The 17,238-nt window shown below is 47.2% G+C and overlaps 1 protein-coding gene across 1 annotated transcript; it reads right to left on the bottom strand.

The window, feature by feature from the left end:
- Positions 1-69: 69 nt before the first annotated feature.
- arhgef40 (Rho guanine nucleotide exchange factor (GEF) 40) lies at positions 70-16,932 on the bottom strand. Its single transcript, XM_060035901.1, has 7 exons — positions 16,649-16,932; positions 7,906-7,995; positions 7,377-7,484; positions 3,072-3,357; positions 1,225-2,539; positions 685-926; positions 70-299 (listed from the first exon to the last, which is right to left on the bottom strand). Exons 1-7 carry the CDS (start codon positions 16,649-16,651, stop codon positions 70-72), a joined length of 2,274 nt encoding a protein of 757 aa, XP_059891884.1. The 5' UTR covers positions 16,652-16,932.
- Positions 16,933-17,238: the final 306 nt, after the last annotated feature.

Below are 17,238 nucleotides of genomic sequence, written 5' to 3'. Positions count from 1 at the left end.
TTTAAAAATATTTTATATAACCCTATAACAATGAGCCATTCTTACCGATCAACTACTGATTTTTTTTGGTCAACTTTCGCTGTAAAGTATAAAATAACTGTCTTCCAAACACATACCGGATAGCTTGAATTTCCCAGACTGTAACAAATCAGAGTCCAGTTCCCTCAGGAGGGGCGGGGCTTCAGCAGACGGGTTCTCTGATAGGACGGGACGAGGGGTTTCAGGTCCTGACTCTGAAGCATCGTGGTTGGACAAACTCGTACCGGATTGGCTGATGGAGTCAGATTCGGTCTGAGTCTCTGTGGATCAATGTGAATGAATATTAGTGAGTGAGTGAAGCATTTAACGAAGAAAAATGGAACTTGTTGACCTGAAGGGAGGTCACTTAGTTCTTAAGTCTTTTTCTCCAAAGGGAGAAAAAGTATTCATTGGGGAATCAAAATGATCTTTGTGTTTGTATACATACTACGATCTGCTATTCTACTACATGAAGATGAGCTAGACTACCGTAACTCTGGATGTCAATGGAAGACTCTGGATGTCTATCGGAAAGGGAATGCCAGTGAACCCTCCTTTCTTACACGCATTGAGGAAATTGTCATTAAACAACTCATCTGATTCTGGGTAAGACTGACTGAAGCAAACACCACTCTACAGATACCTGACTGATCCCTCTTATCTCACCTGTGCTGCCTTTCCTTGGTTGGTTTTCTTCAGCTCCCTGATTGGACGAAGTTTGCTCTTTGTCCCGTCCACTAGACTCCTCTGCTATCTCTAATTGGCTGTCCTTGGTGATTGGCGGTTTGGCGGAGGAAGGGCGGGCGGGAAGTGGGGGCGGAGCTTTAGGCAGAGCTTTAGAAGCTTTTTGGTTGCCACGGCCACCGGAGCGAGCCCTTCTTTGGGCCCCCTTTCCCTTCCTCTTTCTCCTATTATGGATAAAGTCATTAATATATTATTTATCCCAAATTGATAGGCATTTAATATGGAAAACAATCCAATTGATCTGGAAGTATGTAGAATTTAGGAAATTAGAAATAATCCAGGGAAATTAAGCAGATTTACCAATGCATTACAAACAAACCCTAAAATTATCTTATTTTAAACTTTAGTAGCTGTTTTTTTGTAGGGACCATGTGACCACATTTATATAATTTTAATGACTCACTGCTTTTTCGTGAGGAAAAAGTAAATAAACCAATGAGAAGGAGGATGAGATAGGGTTACCTGGGAGCCCGCACTACTGCTGCTCTGACGTCTCTACCTTGAGATAAGTCCCTGCCAGCGGTCTTCACTACATTCTTCTCCGGTTCCTGGCTCGCGTTTGGGTCGGCAGGACCCGCACACGTTCCAGATTGTCCCATCAACTGACATTTCTTCGTGCTAACTCCGTCGACCAATGGGACGGTGGCATTCGCCCCGCTTCCCGGAAGGTCGGCCAATGGCGTGCCGGCTTTGAGTACGCATTCCGGAGCTTCTGAAGTGGGCGTGGTGGAATCGCTGTCCCCGCTCAGTGGTTTATCGGCATCCTCGAACACAGAGTCCGACTGGGACCCGGGATCTGATTGGCCCTCAATCGTGTGCAACAGCTTGTGATTGGTCAAGCCTTGGGAGCCTTTGCTGGTCAAAGTGTCACTGACGCCCTCGTGTTCCTTACCCCCGTCCCTGCACGGCTGCGAGAGGCCGACTCCTTCCCTCTCCTTGCCCACGCCGGGCCTCCTCTCCTTGGACGGACCCTCGAAATAAACTCCCTGGCTCTCCCGGGCCTTCTCGCCGTCGTCCGAGTCGTGGAGAGACGAGGAGTACGAGCGCCCCGCGCTGCCCTGCTCGTCGGCTCTGGGGGGCGAGGGTTGAGCCGGTAACGTGTCCCCCCTGTGCGTCGACGTCACGTCCCTTTTCCCGCCTATAACGTTCCGGAAGCTCCCGGATCCCTCGGCCTTCCCGTAGCCCCAGGCCTTCCCCCTCTTCAGCTTGATGGCGTAGCTCCGCCGGCACAGCGGCAGCGTCTTGGTCTTGCTGATGGCGTGCATCTCCAGGTACCGCGAGGAAGAGGAGGAGGAGGAGGAGGAGGGCTGCGCCTGCCGGGCGTCGGCCCCCCCGTCGGGCCCCCCCCGGGGCTCCAGCAGCTCCACGTAGTCCCCGTCCGTCTGGAGGTACCTGGAGGTCCGGCCCAGGCCGTCCTCGCTGCGCCTGCGTCGGGGGAGCGCCGGCTCGGGGTCGCGACCCGCCGTTGTTCCTCCTCCCCCGCCGCCGCCGCCGCCGGTGTTGTTGTTGTTGTTGTTGTCGTCCTGCTCCTCCTCCTCCTCGTCCCAGGACCAGGAGTCGGGGTCTCCGGAGGAGGAGCCCCCCCAGCCGCCCAGCCCCCCGCCGCTGCTGCCCCCCTCGCTGGGGAGGCGGCCCGGCGCGGAGCCCCCGCCGTGGGACATGAGGCCCGGGTCCTCGGTGGGGTCGTGGATGAACTTGGGGTAGACCACCTCCTTCCAGGGCAGCCGGACCACGCCGTCGCAGGTGCTGACCAGACAGGTGTCCAGCCCACCGCCCACTGGAGCCGGAGGACAGGGGGAGGGGTCGGTCAGTTAGGGAAAAAATGAAATGCTGCATCAAGAAATACTGAATATCCGATTGTGAATTTTTTGTGCTATTGCGGAATGAAAACTTAGAGTGGAATTTGATAATTCAATTTCAAAATTCAATTTCAAAATTCAATTTAAGAATTCAATTTCAGAATTCAATTTCAGAACAACCTCTCGGACTTTAAACCTACAGTCAAAGATGTCAAAGAGGTCAAAGCTAATCAAACCTGTAACTCTTTAGAAACTAGGTTTATAGGCTAAGTATAAACAAACTTATCTTGGTTTCGAAACAGCTAAACACTTTAAAAAGCCAAACTTTTCATCTACCCGTAAACAAGTTTTGTTTCCCTTTGTTTTCCTGTGATTCATTGTCTTGGGGAGACGAATAGCATCACTATCGCCATTGTACTTGCTGTAGTTTGGTCTGGCTTTGCGAGACTACTATCGCCATAAAGCCGAAATGTAATCGTAACACGTTAGCGATAGTGGGCGGGGCCTCACCCTCACGCTTGTGCCCGCGCTCCCTGTTGACGCTGTGCAGCCACTCGGTGGTGAACACTAGGGGGTGCTGCGACTCGGGCACCAGGATCTCCTGCACCGTGCGGCCACCGGGGGCCAGGCACTTGAGGGCCAGCCGGGGACACCTGGTGGAGAAGGGCACCACCTGCAGGTAGAAGTCGGTGCTGCGCAGGAGCCTCCAGTCCAGGGTGGACAGCTGCACCACCACCTTCTCCCCCAGACACAGCGGCCAGCCCGAGTGCAGGAACAGGCAGCCCAGGTACTGGGACTAGAGGAGGGGGACGGGAGACGGTAAGGTAAGTTCAGATAAGAAGGTGCCGAGACTCAATCAAGATCAGCCTTCCATGTCAGTTGAGATTAAGGAGACGGACACGCTCGGTTCAATTTAGCACAGCTTGTACTAAATTGAAGGAGACAATATGACGCATGATGGGATACGCATCGCTGAAACTGGGTTAAGGAGTGAGAACGATTCAGTTATAACAACAACTTAAGATAAGGCCGGATAAGACCCATAACCAAGCCGCTCAGGGTAGCATGAAGTAATGCTCTCTCTCCATCTCTCTGAGCCCTCGACTATCTCTTATCTGTGAATCAGGCGCTCACGTGAATCCCAGCTGGCACAGTCAATGCTAGCACGCACGCACGCACGCACGCACGCACGCACGCACGCACGCACGCACGCACGCACGCACGCACGCACGCACGCACGCACGCCAACAAACACAGCCACAGACACACACACCCCCTTCCCCAGCACATTCATTCACGGCCCCAAAGCACAAACCTCCCCATTCTCCATTCACACAGGCCGGTTCTCGTCTACGTCGCCGGGTTTATTTTAGTAAGAACATTCTAGAAACGAGAGTGCGAGAACAGAGGACAACAGCAACAGAACACGACACACAGTTCAGTTCAGGTCGAAACCAGCCTAGTCAACAGTGTGGACGACGAATACAGGGGGGGGCTGTGCGTTGACGGGCGTACAGTGCTGTTCACCAGAGGTTAGGACGGTGTTTTGTCGTGGCGAAGAGGCCGTCGGTAGCCATAGTGAGTCCCGGGCAAAAACAAAATCTAGACAACCGTTAAAGTTTAACCCACTTGGTCAGTGTCTATTAGCGCTTAGGCTAGTGTGGAAAGATACTTAGTGTTGACCGGGTTTTTAGAGTGCGTGACGATGAACATGGAGGAGTTTTGTAGCACAGTGGAGCGCTGTGAGCAAACACACAGTATAGGAAACTGCGTGTACTTGTGACATTCATGTTAGTTGGATGAGAGCAGGTCTTGTTAAGGTGTGTGTGTGTGCGTGTGTGTGGTTGTGTGTGTGTGTGTGGTGTGTGAGCAAGCAACAGAGTAACCAATGTATGGAGAAAACTAACAAGGAAAAAAATAATGGTACCAACCGTAATTAATCGTGTGTCACAGAGATATTTCCCTCCCTCCCTCTCCCTCTCTCTCTGTCTCTCTCTCTGTCTTTCGCCCTCAACCGGGCCACTTCTCACTGCTTTGTCTAATGACATTGGACCTCGCCCTCCTTCATTTTATCTCCCCCTTCCCTCACCCCTGCATCTGCATCTCTCTCTTATGCATTAACTCTCTCTCTCTCTCTCTCTCTCTCTCTCTCTCTCTCTCTCTCTCTCTCTCTCTCTCTCTCTCTCTCTCTCTCTCTCTCTCCTCTCTCTCTCTCTCTCTCTCTCTCTCTCTCCCCTCCTGTGCCACAAGACTTTATTCAATAATATTCCTCACATCTCTCTCTCTCTCTCTCTCTCTCTCTCTCTCTCTCTCTCTCTCTCTCTCTCTCTCTCTCTCTCTCTCTCTCTCTCTCTCTCTCTCTCTCTCTCTCTCCCCTCCTGTGCCACAAGACTTCATTCAATAATATTCCTCACATCTCTCTCTCTCTCTCTCTCTCTCTCTCTCTCTCTCTCTCTCTCTCCCCTCCTGTGCCACAAGACTTTATTCAATAATATTCCTCACATCTCTCTCTCTCTCTCTCTCTCTCTCTCTCTCTCTCTCTCTCTCTCTCTCTCTCTCTCCCTCCCTCCTCCTGTGCCACAAGACTTTATTCAATAATATTCCTCACATCTCTCTCTCTCTCTCTCTCTCTCTCTCTCTCTCTCTCTCTCTCTCTCTCTCTCTCTCTCTCTCTCTCTCTCTCTCTCTCTCTCTCTCTCTCTCTCTCTCTCTCTCTCTCTCTCTCTCTCTCCCCCCTCCTGTGCCACAAGACTTTATTCAATAATATTCCTCACATATTTTCCAACTACCTTTATTGGCATGGAAGAAACACACTGAAACCACAAAGCATTCACAAAAAAACATATAAAGGAGAGTCCGGAGTGAACTGATCACGACTAACGGGACAAACCCAAGGTTGAGATGCACAGGGGGTGGAGAACCGCTTGATGGGCGAGTCGAACAACAACACATGGGTTAGTTTATCTGACAAAACCTTAACAGTTGTCTCAACCGCTCTCAGACATTTATCGCCTCTCTCTCTCCCTCTCTCCCTCTCTCCCTCTCTCTCTCTCTCTCTCCCTCTCTCCCTCTCCCTCCCTCTCTCCCTCCACCCACTCCATTCACGTTTTCTTGTGCTGCTGTCATCTCTCTCTCCCTGTGTCTGTTTATCAGACTGTTGCTGTCTCTTTGTCACATACTCTTTATCACACTCGCACTTATTTTTCACACAGACGCACACACACACATGCAGTGAATGAAAGCCATGTTATTATTTTCCCTGGTTCTCACACAACCATCATCTCTCTTTCTCTCTCTAACTCTCTCTCTCAGTGTCTTGCTCCCTCTCCCTCCCAGTGAGCAGCAGTCACCAGTAACATATGGAAATAATCAGTGATGACTCACACACTCTCTCTCTCCTTCTCTCTCTCCCTCTCCCTCTCTCTCCTTGCAGACAAATTCTCTTAGCGACAACCAAAACACTTCTAACAATGTGTCTGTCTGTTTGTCTGTCCGAGAGTGGGAGGGCCTGCTTCGATGTTCATACGATGCTGTCTCTCTGTCTGTCTCTCCATATGTCTCCCTCTTTCCTTCTCCCTCTTTCTCTCTGAGAGAGAGAGAGAGAGAGAGAGAGAGAGAGAGAGAGAGAGAGAGAGAGAGAGAGAGAGAGAGAGAGAGAGAGAGAGAGAGAGAGAGAGAGAGAGAGAGAGAGAGAGAGAGAGAGAGAGAGAGAGGCTGTGAGTGGAAAATGAGGAATTTGTGAGCGCATTCATATATAAACTGGGGAGAATGACCCTCAGAGTTTATGTCAACAATGCCCCATGTGTGTGTCTGTTGGTGTGTAAGTGTGATGGTGTGTGTGCGTGGGTGTTATTTGATGGCAAGTGTGTGTGTGTGTGTGTGTGTGTGTGTGTGTGTGTGTGTGTGTGTGTGTGTGTGTGTGTGAGAACATTCTTAATGTATGGAATCTTTGTGACAGAGGTCCTTGTGGTCAAAGGCATTGGGTTTTGCGTGTGTGTGTGTGTGTGTGTGTGTGTGTGTGTGTGTGTGTGTCTTTGTTTATCTATATCTACCTGTGTATGCCTGTTTTGACCTTGAATACCACTTTCCCTTTTAAAGGAGTGTAGCGACCTCTCCAACCTGCCCAGCCCCGCCGTCGTGCTGCATCACGTGAGCCAGCAGGGCCACAGGGCCACATCGCCGCTGTTTGATTGGTTCCCTGACGCTGCAGTTTGATTGATGCACTCCGATCTGCTGCTGATTAGGCAGATGTACGTTCTAATCACTTCCATTTCAGAAGGCTCGGAGCGCACGCAGACACGACCCGGTGGTCTGGCTGGGGTAGAAAAAAAAAAAACAGAGCTAAACAAGCTCATTTGTTCTGTTCTAGAACGTTTCGAGCCCACACAGGCAAGCTCATGTCTTCTAGAACGAGCAGAACCAAACCAGGTATGCTAGGGTCTTGTGTTGTAGAATGTTCAGAGCCCATCCAATTGTTCTTAGACATAAATTTTTTGTTTGGTTGTTTTGCCTTCTTTCTTTTTTCTGTAAAGCACTTTGTAGCTCTAGAAAAGCGATGTAAATAATGATTATTATTATTATTATTATTCTCCATTCTCTCCATCCCACATTGTAGATGTTGTGGAAGTTTTTCTAGGATGTTTGGTTCTAGAAGTTCTGCCACTCTGTTGTGTTCTAGAAGTTTTGTTGGTGTGTTGCGTTATTAATTGTTTGCCCATGCGTTGTGTAATGTAAGTTTTGCCAGTTTGTTGTGTTCTTAGAATGTGTCCCGACGTGTTCTGTTCTAGAGTGTTTTCCAGCGTGCTGTCGACTCACGCAGGCGTGCTGCTGCAGTTTGTACAGCAGGTGTTTGGCGGGGACGAAGTAGTCCAGCAGGTAGCGGAGGCTGTCATGCTGGTAGGTGGACTCCAGCACCGAGAACACCTGGAGGGGGAGACACGCCGTCAGTGAGCATGCAACACAATGGCAGTCTTGGAGGAGACATCTTGCTAATGTAGATAGCTATAGCCTTCCAAGCAGTGGGCCCGGGTTTGAGTCCTCTCCTAGCCTCTCGTCCCCCACCTGCTTCTAAATTACAGGTCTACAAATGTTATGCATGCCTCTGCCACACGACTCAATTATTTTTATAATATTTCGCAATATTTCTCAATCCTAGGTCGTTGCCCGAATAAATTATCCCAATGGTTGCACACGGAAAGTGCATCCATCTATTGGGAATGGAACCCTTAACCCTAGCAGTGCTAATGCCTTGCTCTACACACTGAGCTACACGTGACAACTTGACCACTTGAGAACTAGAGGAGATTATAAGTGTGTGTGTGTGTGTGTGTGTGTTTGGTGGTACCTGCGAGAGAAGAGGAGGGGCGGTGCTCTCGAAGGGGGGGTAGAGAGAGGAGAGCGCCCCCTGGACACAGTCCTCCACCGCCTCTGATCCCTGAGAGAGAGAGAGAGAGAGAGAGTGTTAATACATTACTGAACACTGGCTGACCTCGGCAATGTCTGTGTTTTTGTTGGCAGACAGTGTGTCTCCATTAAACACACACGCATACACTTTATGTGGTACACACACACACACACACACACACACACACACACACACACACACACTCACACACACACACACACACACACACACAAATATAAAAAAGAAACCTATGTGCACACACAAATTAACTCACAAGTGGACATAAAATCATACACAAAGATAAGAAATAAACATGTTGAAACCTTTTAACCTCCAAACACAATCACCAACACACACACGGACAAACACACACACACGGACAAACACACACACATGGACAAAGACACACACACACACACACACACACACACACACACACACACACACACACACACACACACACACACACACACACACACACACACACACACACACACACACACACACACACACACACACACACACGTCTTCCTGTCATATGGTCTGGGGAGTGTTAAACAGAGTGCCAGGGGCCTCTTTAACAGTAGGGGTCCCCACAGAACAAAGACCCCCAACACTGAAAAGAGTCAACCCTGTCATGTCACCGACACTTACTACTTCCAGCCACGTGCACACAAACGCCCCACACACACACATTACCTCCATATTACATACGTATTACATACACAAAAACAACTACACACACTAATAGACACACACACATAAATAAGCTATAAATAAACTTTAAAATATATATATTCACAAACACTACAATGTCGCGTTTGAACCAGGAAGTCTTGAAATCCACCTGTACCGTAGAAAAACACACAATCTGATAAGGCTACTCACTAAGATAGAGTAGCTTTTAAGGAACGTTTTTAGCGCTTACAAAAACAGACCCTGACCTTCACCAAGGAGACATGGCTCTGAATTGAACTTCAGCACTGTTTAAGAGTGTGTGTGTGTGTGTGTGTGTGTGTGTGTGTGTGTGTGTGTGTGTGTGTGTGTGTGTGTGTGTGTGTGTGTGTGTGTGTGTGTGTGTGTGTGGAGGGAAGATGGTTAGCAGACGATGCTATCACTAGCGCTGGAACTCCCCTTTAGATTCTCAGAGATATACAGCCCAAGAGAGGGCTGAGTCAGGAGAACCAACAGGACCACACACACACACACACACACACACACACACACACACACACACACACACACACACACACACACACACACACACACACACACACACACACACACACACACACACACACACACACACACACCTAAAGCTGCCCACACAGACAGAAAAAAAGACACATACACATACTGAATTTAAACATAAGTGCAAACACACGCACGCACACACACTAAATAATTGGATAGAAACATAAACAAAAACATTCGCACAAATACACACCCACACACACACAGACATCCACTCAAAGAAAAGCACTTGATAGAAACATATACACAAACATGCAAAGAAATATACACACACACACAAACACACTATTGCATCCTGCCAGCGGTGTGCGGACTGACAAAGCGGAGCATGCAACACTGTTTATATTTCTACTGGGTTGTCGTCATAGTAACCCGCAATGGTTTTCTCTCCCCAATGCTTTTTTCTTTCCCAAAGTCGTCCCAGGCTCAACATTTCCTCTACAAACTCCCATGAGCCTTTAGTGGCCTGTACTGGATTTCTCAAGCTCGGAGCACCATCTGAACTGTTGCTTTTATCGCTGTCTGTGTATTTTGTTTGTGTTTGTTTGTGTGGGGCTTCGTTTTCGGTTGTTTACTCTTCATACTCTGGTTCACCTCAACAAGTCACCTGACAACAATTACAGCAGCTATTGGCTCGCCAACAGATGTTCTGGGCGACCAACTGCAAAAAATAAAAACCCCCAAAAGGAAAAAAATGGAAGGAAAACAGTGGAAGAAATATAAAGAGTTAGGGAGAAAGTGAGAGATATAGAAGGGGAGACACAGGGAGAGAGGAGAGAGAAAGGGAGGGAGGAAGGGAGGAAGAGGGGGGCAGCAATAGAAGCAAGAGAAGGAGAGTAGAAGAGAGAGAGAGGGAGGTGAAGGAGGAAGTGAGTGGTCTCGGGTCTCGTGGGCGGGAAACTGGGAGCCCAGTGTTTCAGAGTTTCAGTGTTTCAGTGTCTCAGTAAGGGACCACTGACGTAATTTCAACGAGCAGTCAAAAGACAGGCTTTGGTTTCTTCGATTCATATCAATATAAATCTTTATTCTTGTCGAATACATATTAGATCAAATATAATGGTTCTTTAACCAATCTCTGACAATGTGGAAAGGTCCAAAACAAAAGAATGGAAAGGGTGCAACCATTGAGGAATGTTTAAAAAAAACAAAAAAACAATGAAAAACAATATGGTGGAAAGATATTAAAAAAAGAATAATCCCAATTTCCAACGGAAGGATTTTGCAACGGAAGGTTGGATTTAAAGTAGGAAGGAAAGAGTAGTCATCGCCGAACTGAACCAAAACACACCGGCCACCTAGAGACGTATGGGGCCGTGACTCAACCTTACCTGGCCCGGGTCCGCCTGTCCGCCATTTTAAAATTTAACAACGTCTCTGAAGGATACACATTTGAACTAATTTAGAAAAAGAAGAAGAGAAACAACACATATCCACTCTACATGGACGACAAGCTTGACAGTTTGGGGAGACAAACACAAACAACTCGGAGCAGGTACACAATAGGGGTAAAGCAACTTTGAAAACATGATTGGGGCGTACCCCTTACTGACTGTTTATCAGTTAAGTTTAGAGTGTTTCAGTTAAGAATTCTAACCTACCAACCCCTGAAAAGAAAAAAACGTTTAGTTATTTTATTCGCAACAGTTTGACTGTAACCAGCTGTTTGATGCTACGCCACAATCACATCTCTTTTTGATTTAAAAGCCTACAAACATTTTATTTTTGTGTTTTTATTTCCAACTGCTTCCAATTGAGAGCGACTGTTATCCACCCTGTTGTTGGCGTCAAGCGTGGGATAGTGTCGGATTCAGCTGCCTCATTTTCCAGCGTAGCAGCAGATTTGTGCGCTTGGCAGACGCATCTAAACTCCAGCGCACAGCACGCTAGGAGCTAGCATGAACGGAGACTGCTACGCCAAAAACCAGACCCTCACTTCTGCTGAGGATCTAGTCTACCGGTCACGACACTCCACAAGTCCAAGAAGACCAATGCCACTTAACACAAACAAATAGGAGCAGAAAGGTGACTTTTGTTCACTAACCGCCAATATTTGGCTTATAGTGTACATTAGTGTAATAGTGTATATTCAATTAAGGAGATTAATTTAAAGTTGAACATTCAAGTGTGCCATGAATGTCTTCTGCCTTCCTTGACACTAGTGTTTGTAGAGAAAAACTAAATCAATAAATCAATAAATGCAAACGCTAAATACACGTTTAAAGTGTATTTAGCCCCTGCTCCTGAGAGGTAGGCCTACTGAGGGCCAGTAAACCGGCGTGTGATGGGGAGAGCGGGGTAGGGTCAGAGGTAATAACAGGGGGGTTTAAAACAGCCATCTGGCCCCCTGGCAGCAACATATTGAGCCCTTGTAAAGCATAACAACCATGGGGGGTTTGGTGAAGGGGGTGGAATACACCGCCAAACCAAAGGGGTGGGCCTGTTTTAGCTCTGAACGTCTCCCAGTGTAATCCAAGGAGTTGACGCTTGAGTCGGACTCAAGTGCGTCCGACGCACGTCATGTCCCAGCACGGCCAGTAGGGAACTTGTTTGACGTTGGACTCAATTGTCAGTGGATGCTGACCTCACCTGAGTCCACTTAAGCCTTTTGGCTAATTGACAACATCAGCATGCTAGCTATTATTTCCTGGTGCTATTTCATAGTTTAAACAGAGAAATAGCACTGGTTAAAAGGCATAAGCTAATCAATTGGTTAATATATTAATATTTTGGTGGTATTCTATTGGTTAATAGCAGGGCAGCATTAGCATACTAGCAGTCCTGTCCTGGTGCTATTCGATTAGGTAATACAGAGGAATAGTATTAGCATGCTACCTGTCCTGTCTTATCTATCTCTATTCAATTGGTTAATACAGAGGAAATGACATCGGCCTGCTCGTGTTCCTGTCCTGTCTGGGGGCTATTCTATAGTTGCAGGATGCCATCAGAGAGACATTACAAGATTCTAGAACCTAGCAATCCCCTTGAGTCTAAATTCCACAGTCGTCTCACACCTCTTTAGGAACAAAGGACACTGATTTGACATGGAGTAAGTTAATTACCATTCTGAAACCAGGTTACTCGTGTGATGTAGTTAATGAGCAAGCAAAGTAAGTGAATGAGTTGGTTAGTATTTCCGCTGCGAAGACACAATTAAGGCCTGTGGTATGCTACCAATAGAAGATGGTGTTGTGGGATGTGCGTGTGCGTGTGTGTGTGTGTGTGTGTGTGTGTGTGTGTGTGTGTGTGTGTGTGTGCGTGTGTCGGACAGGATCAGAGTCCCTCTTCCTTCAAGCTTCCTGTATTTCCCTCGTATTGTTTGTGAAAGGAACAGAGAGAAGTGAAACAGGGCGAGAAAGATTGGGATGAATGCAGAGAGAGGTCAGTAAGAAGTGAGAATGTCTGTGGTCAATGTGTGTGTGTGTGTGTGTGTGTGTGTGTGTGTGTGTGTGTGTGTGTGTGTGTGTGTGTGTGTGTGTGTGTGTGTGTGTGTGTGTGTGTGTGTGTGTGTGTGTGTGATCTATTGCAGCACAAATACATGGTTAACTTCATCCATCTGTAATATATCTCCTGTTGATTCAACTACAATTAAGTCAATGAGGGAGAGACAGCGAGAGAGAGAGAAAGAGAGGAAAAACCTCTGAAATAGGAGGCAGACAAAGACACAGCATAAAGGAATAAACATTAGCGGTAGAGAGACACTGAGATATAGAGAAAGAGAGCGACAGAAAGGGGAGAGAGGGAGAGACAGAATGAGATAGAGGGAGAGACAGAAGGAGATGATAGCGGGAGAGACAGAAAAGGGAGAGAGGATTGAGAACAGTACAAAGGAGAGAGAAAAGATGGGAAAAGAAACAGAGATATAGAGAGGAACAGAAGTAGTGCAGTAAAAGAGAGGGAAAGAGAGAGGGAGAAAGAGAGGGAGAAATAGAGAAGGAGAGACGGAGAGAGACAGAAGGAGTGAGGGAGAGACAGAAGGAAAAGAGAAAGAGAGGGAGAGACAGAAGGAGAGAGGGAGAGACAGAAGGAGAGAGGGAGAGACAGATGGAGAGAGGGAGAGCCAGAAGGGGAGAGGGAGACAGAAGGAGAGAGGAAGAGAAAGAGAGGGAGAGCCAGAAGGAGAGTGGGAGAGCCAGAAGGAGAGAGGGAGAGCCAGAAGGAGAGAGGGGCGAATGACCGGTGGGAGATCGATGGGAAAGGGGAGCAGTGGCAGCCATGATAGAAACCAGATGTAAACTCAGAGAACAAGGGACAGAGAGAGAGAGAGAGAGAGAGAGAGAGAGAGAGAGAGAGAGAGAGAGAGAGAGAGAGAGAGAGAGAGAGAGAGAGAGAGAGACATTAAGGCAAGTGAGATAGATAAGAGAATGAACTTGAGACATTAAGGCAAGTGAGATAGATAAGAGAATGAACTGGTAAAATGACATATAGTCTTGAGAGACAGAGAAAGAGAGAGAGAGAGAGAATGCTGTCGAAATCATGGAAAGTGTGTCAGGTGAGCGAGTGATAGAAGAGAGGAAGAGAAGGAAAGGGGATGGATAGAGTGGACCCAAAATAAATGGGCGTTTGGTGACGAGTGAGGGATGGGGTACGACGGTGACGATGTGACCCCGTTTGGGAACCACAGTGCCTAAGACAGTGGGCCAAACATCAGGCCAAACATTGCAAAAGACGGGTACACTAACGTTGTGCAGTATACTTCTGTCATTGTACGACAGCAAACTGTTTTCTCCTGGACTGTCAAATGTTTTGAGACGCATTTGTGCGAGTCCACGATCGACTTGTTGACATGGCGATAAACTATTTGGACGGCGGTTTCATGGTTCGCTTATTTAGCCTAAAGTCATACCATAATATGACAGTATTCAGTCAGTCCCTCGGTTGACCCAGCCACAGCAAGACACACATATTTCTGTCAATCTCGGAGGAGAATTTGCTAAAAATTCTGAGCCACCTTAAAACACTGGGCCACCTTAAAGGTCTAGTGTTTAGAATATAAAAGCAACCAGTAGTGAGGTTGAAGATTGCAACCAACCGAATGAAACCCTTCCCCCTCACCTATCGACGGCGGTGGCCTGTACCGGCCTGTGTAAGGTGCCGGTAGGTATTTCCGTTTCTGGAAAAAAGCTACTTTTGCTTTTTGAACAATTATGCATCTTTGTAGTCCTCCATAGTCACAATAGTATTGTACATACACACGTCGTACGGCATGGTGGAGGTATCAGCCTGTTCATGTTTCTCAACACACAGTCCTCCTACACAGTCCTCCTAGACTCATAGACCTGTAATTACAGCCATCTGTTCTGGGTATTGATCATGCAGCTCGATAGCAGTCAGCGCTACAAGTCAATGTTTACTTGCACTGCGGTTCCTGAATAAAGGTTGCTTTTGATAACATGACGTCTGCAGTTGTATCACAGTTTTGTTTTGCATACTAACTCTCTCCATAACAGTGCGAGTCTACTTGTAGTTATCGGGAAACAACCTCCAAAACGGAGGTCTCCTAAACATGGATGCATTAAAGAATGCCCGACCCCTTAACATAATCCCCCTCATCCACAAACTGCCATTTGATACACTATTTTAGATTCTGATTAAACAGTGTGTGAAACTCCATTATAGATTCACCTCAGAACCCATGATATTTTGGTGAAAGAATCATGTTGGTGTTCACTGGATTTATGAGGCTTGTCCAAGGCTTCTCTGACCAGTATATAGAACGCCAGAGGGTTTGTGGATGTGTGGAGCTCCATCTCTGCAGTTGTGATTTTAATGTCTGTGTCTGAGCGAGGGTTCAGCTTATAGGACCCTTATATTTAACTCCCTGGTGTGCCCTACCCAACGACAGTACAAAAAAATTGAATCACAAATGGGTCGTAGCAATGGGGATAACAAGCCCGCCTCCTCCCTACAACTCTTGGTTAGCCCAAAAATGTTATTTTTTTAAACGCAATCAATCTAGATCAGTTGGTCTGTCCTGGGCTAATGTCGAAACATGGTAGGGCAAGATGGCGGCCTCTGTTGAAAGGACCCGCCACCATGTAGATTCAAAGGGCTCACTCTGAGGTAATGAAAACATGGGGATTTTTATTTTCATGGGATCCTACACTAATTAAAACTAAAACTATTAAAAATGTTTCTACCACATCGGTTTCACTCGAGGCCCCTACATTCTACACAGTGTACCTTTTAAAGCCACACTTCTCAAATCGGTGTAAATCCATGAATGGAAGAGTCAAATTTGGACCAGAAGAGATGTTGCAGTTAAACGGTCACTATGGTAACCATCTGGATATCGGTGGACTGTCAGTTTGTAGAGCTTGTGAGTTTATCAATAACTGACAAGATTAGATCTAGGAAAGAGATTATATGATCTAGGAAAGAATGTGTGTGTGTGTGTGTGTGTGTGTGTGTGTGTGTGTGTTCTACTGTTGTTTTCCATTCAGCCTCTCTCTCTTTTCACTCAAACGTTCCAATTTGGATAGAAACGAATACGCAGAAACGAATCTGCGTATGTTCTGCCTCCTCTGGAGTATCTGCCATCCCTTGTTCTCGCATTCTCTCTCCCTCTCCCTCTCTCTCTCTCTATGTGGAAAATGCAGCATCACTAGTACAACCGCTGTTGCTCCTGTACCAGACTCACTAAATAAAAAGTACCCAAGTGTACCCCCTACTTTCTCCCACTCAGTAGCCCCCACTCTTTGACACAATCTCTCCCTCTTCCTCGGTACCCCCCCCCCCCTCTCTCTCCATTCCCATCCTACAGCCCGCTCCACCCTATCCCATATAAAAAAGGGGGAACCCCTAAACGGGCTGAAATATATGACACGTTTTCATTTACGCAAGCCTTTAATTGCATCAGTGTTTTAGACATGTTTGTTAGTCCTTCTGGTTTTAGTGGGTGACCTGTCTGAGTTGTTCCGTTTCGGTTAAGTTTGAAAGGCCGTTGATGAGAAAAAGATAAAGTCTAAGTCCACTCGTTAGTTGTTGGGCTATAACTCTACTTACACTGAAATGCGATGGTTTAGCGTCGATTTGAAGCCTATACTGCGAGAAATGTCAAGCAACGCAAACGGACAGTGTGACTGGATCTGCAGATCTGATGCAGCCTTAAATGTCTTTTTCCGGTCGATTTTTAACTGAGAAACAATTGCACTGAATGCAGAGTGGTTGTCTTAATCTTCAATACATTAATAAACCTTTAATGTGAAACCGAACACACAAAAACAGTGCAGGCACAATTCGCCAATGTCCCCATTTACTGTCCAGATGTGTTTGTGTGCGTGTGTCCGTGTATGTCCGTGTGTGTCCGTGTGTGTCCGTGTGTGTGTGTGTGTGTGTGTGTGTGTGTGTGTGTGTGTGTGTGTGTGTGTGTGTGTGTGTGTGTGTGTGTGTGCGCGTGTCCAGACGTGCGGATCTCACAAAGGAAACTCACCATGAGTCCGGTGGGGAGCTGCTACATGTTACTCTCCACTGATCGAGTCCTTTCCTCTTGACATTCCGCACGACTAACTCTATTCCTCGGCGAGGAGGTAGACCACGGGTTGTGCGTCTTCAACGTCCCCAAAAAAGAGTACTGACACTGGGGAAAGCAAGATGAGAAGCGGGCTAAATCCTCGGTTGCTTGCAGTCTGCCTTGTGCTCTGGACACTCGCCGCTTTTTTCCAGACCACCAGCTACAAACTTTTTCTTTTCCCTCCCTCTTTCACCCTCCCTCCCCCTCAATCTCACTCTCTTCCCCCCCCCCCTCCCTCTCCCGATCCTCACCTAACAAGCACGCCAGTCTCTCCTCTCCGCCACAAAATAAGAGGCTGAACCGTTTCATTTTCTCGTTTAGTAAAACGCGTGAATAGACCATGTCACCGCAGCCTTTAATGCAAGAAAAGTTTTAATTGGTCCTACGTTGTTTTGGGCGATGCCACAATCTCACGACCCACTTCTGAGACACTGGAGTTTATACCAATGCGGTTGACTTTAATGCATTTGATGTATTATGTGGTTCTCCTTGTTTAAATAGTATAATGC

The sequence above is a fragment of the Gadus macrocephalus genome, chromosome 17 (genome assembly GCF_031168955.1).
Source record: "Gadus macrocephalus chromosome 17, ASM3116895v1".
Classification (NCBI taxonomy): domain Eukaryota; kingdom Metazoa; phylum Chordata; class Actinopteri; order Gadiformes; family Gadidae; genus Gadus; species Gadus macrocephalus.
The sequence above is the reverse complement of the archived record's forward strand: the minus strand, read 5'-3'. Positions and strand labels throughout refer to the sequence as shown.

Bases quoted from the DNA above. Each gene is read 5' to 3' on its own strand.
- arhgef40 (XM_060035901.1), bottom strand. The intron at 7,485-7,905 runs GTACCACCAAAC...CTCCCCCTCCAG, and splicing joins CCCCTCCTCTTCTCTCGCAG to GTGTTCTCGGTGCTGGAGTC. The intron at 300-684 runs GTGAGATAAGAG...ATTGATCCACAG, and splicing joins ACCAAGGAAAGGCAGCACAG to AGACTCAGACCGAATCTGAC.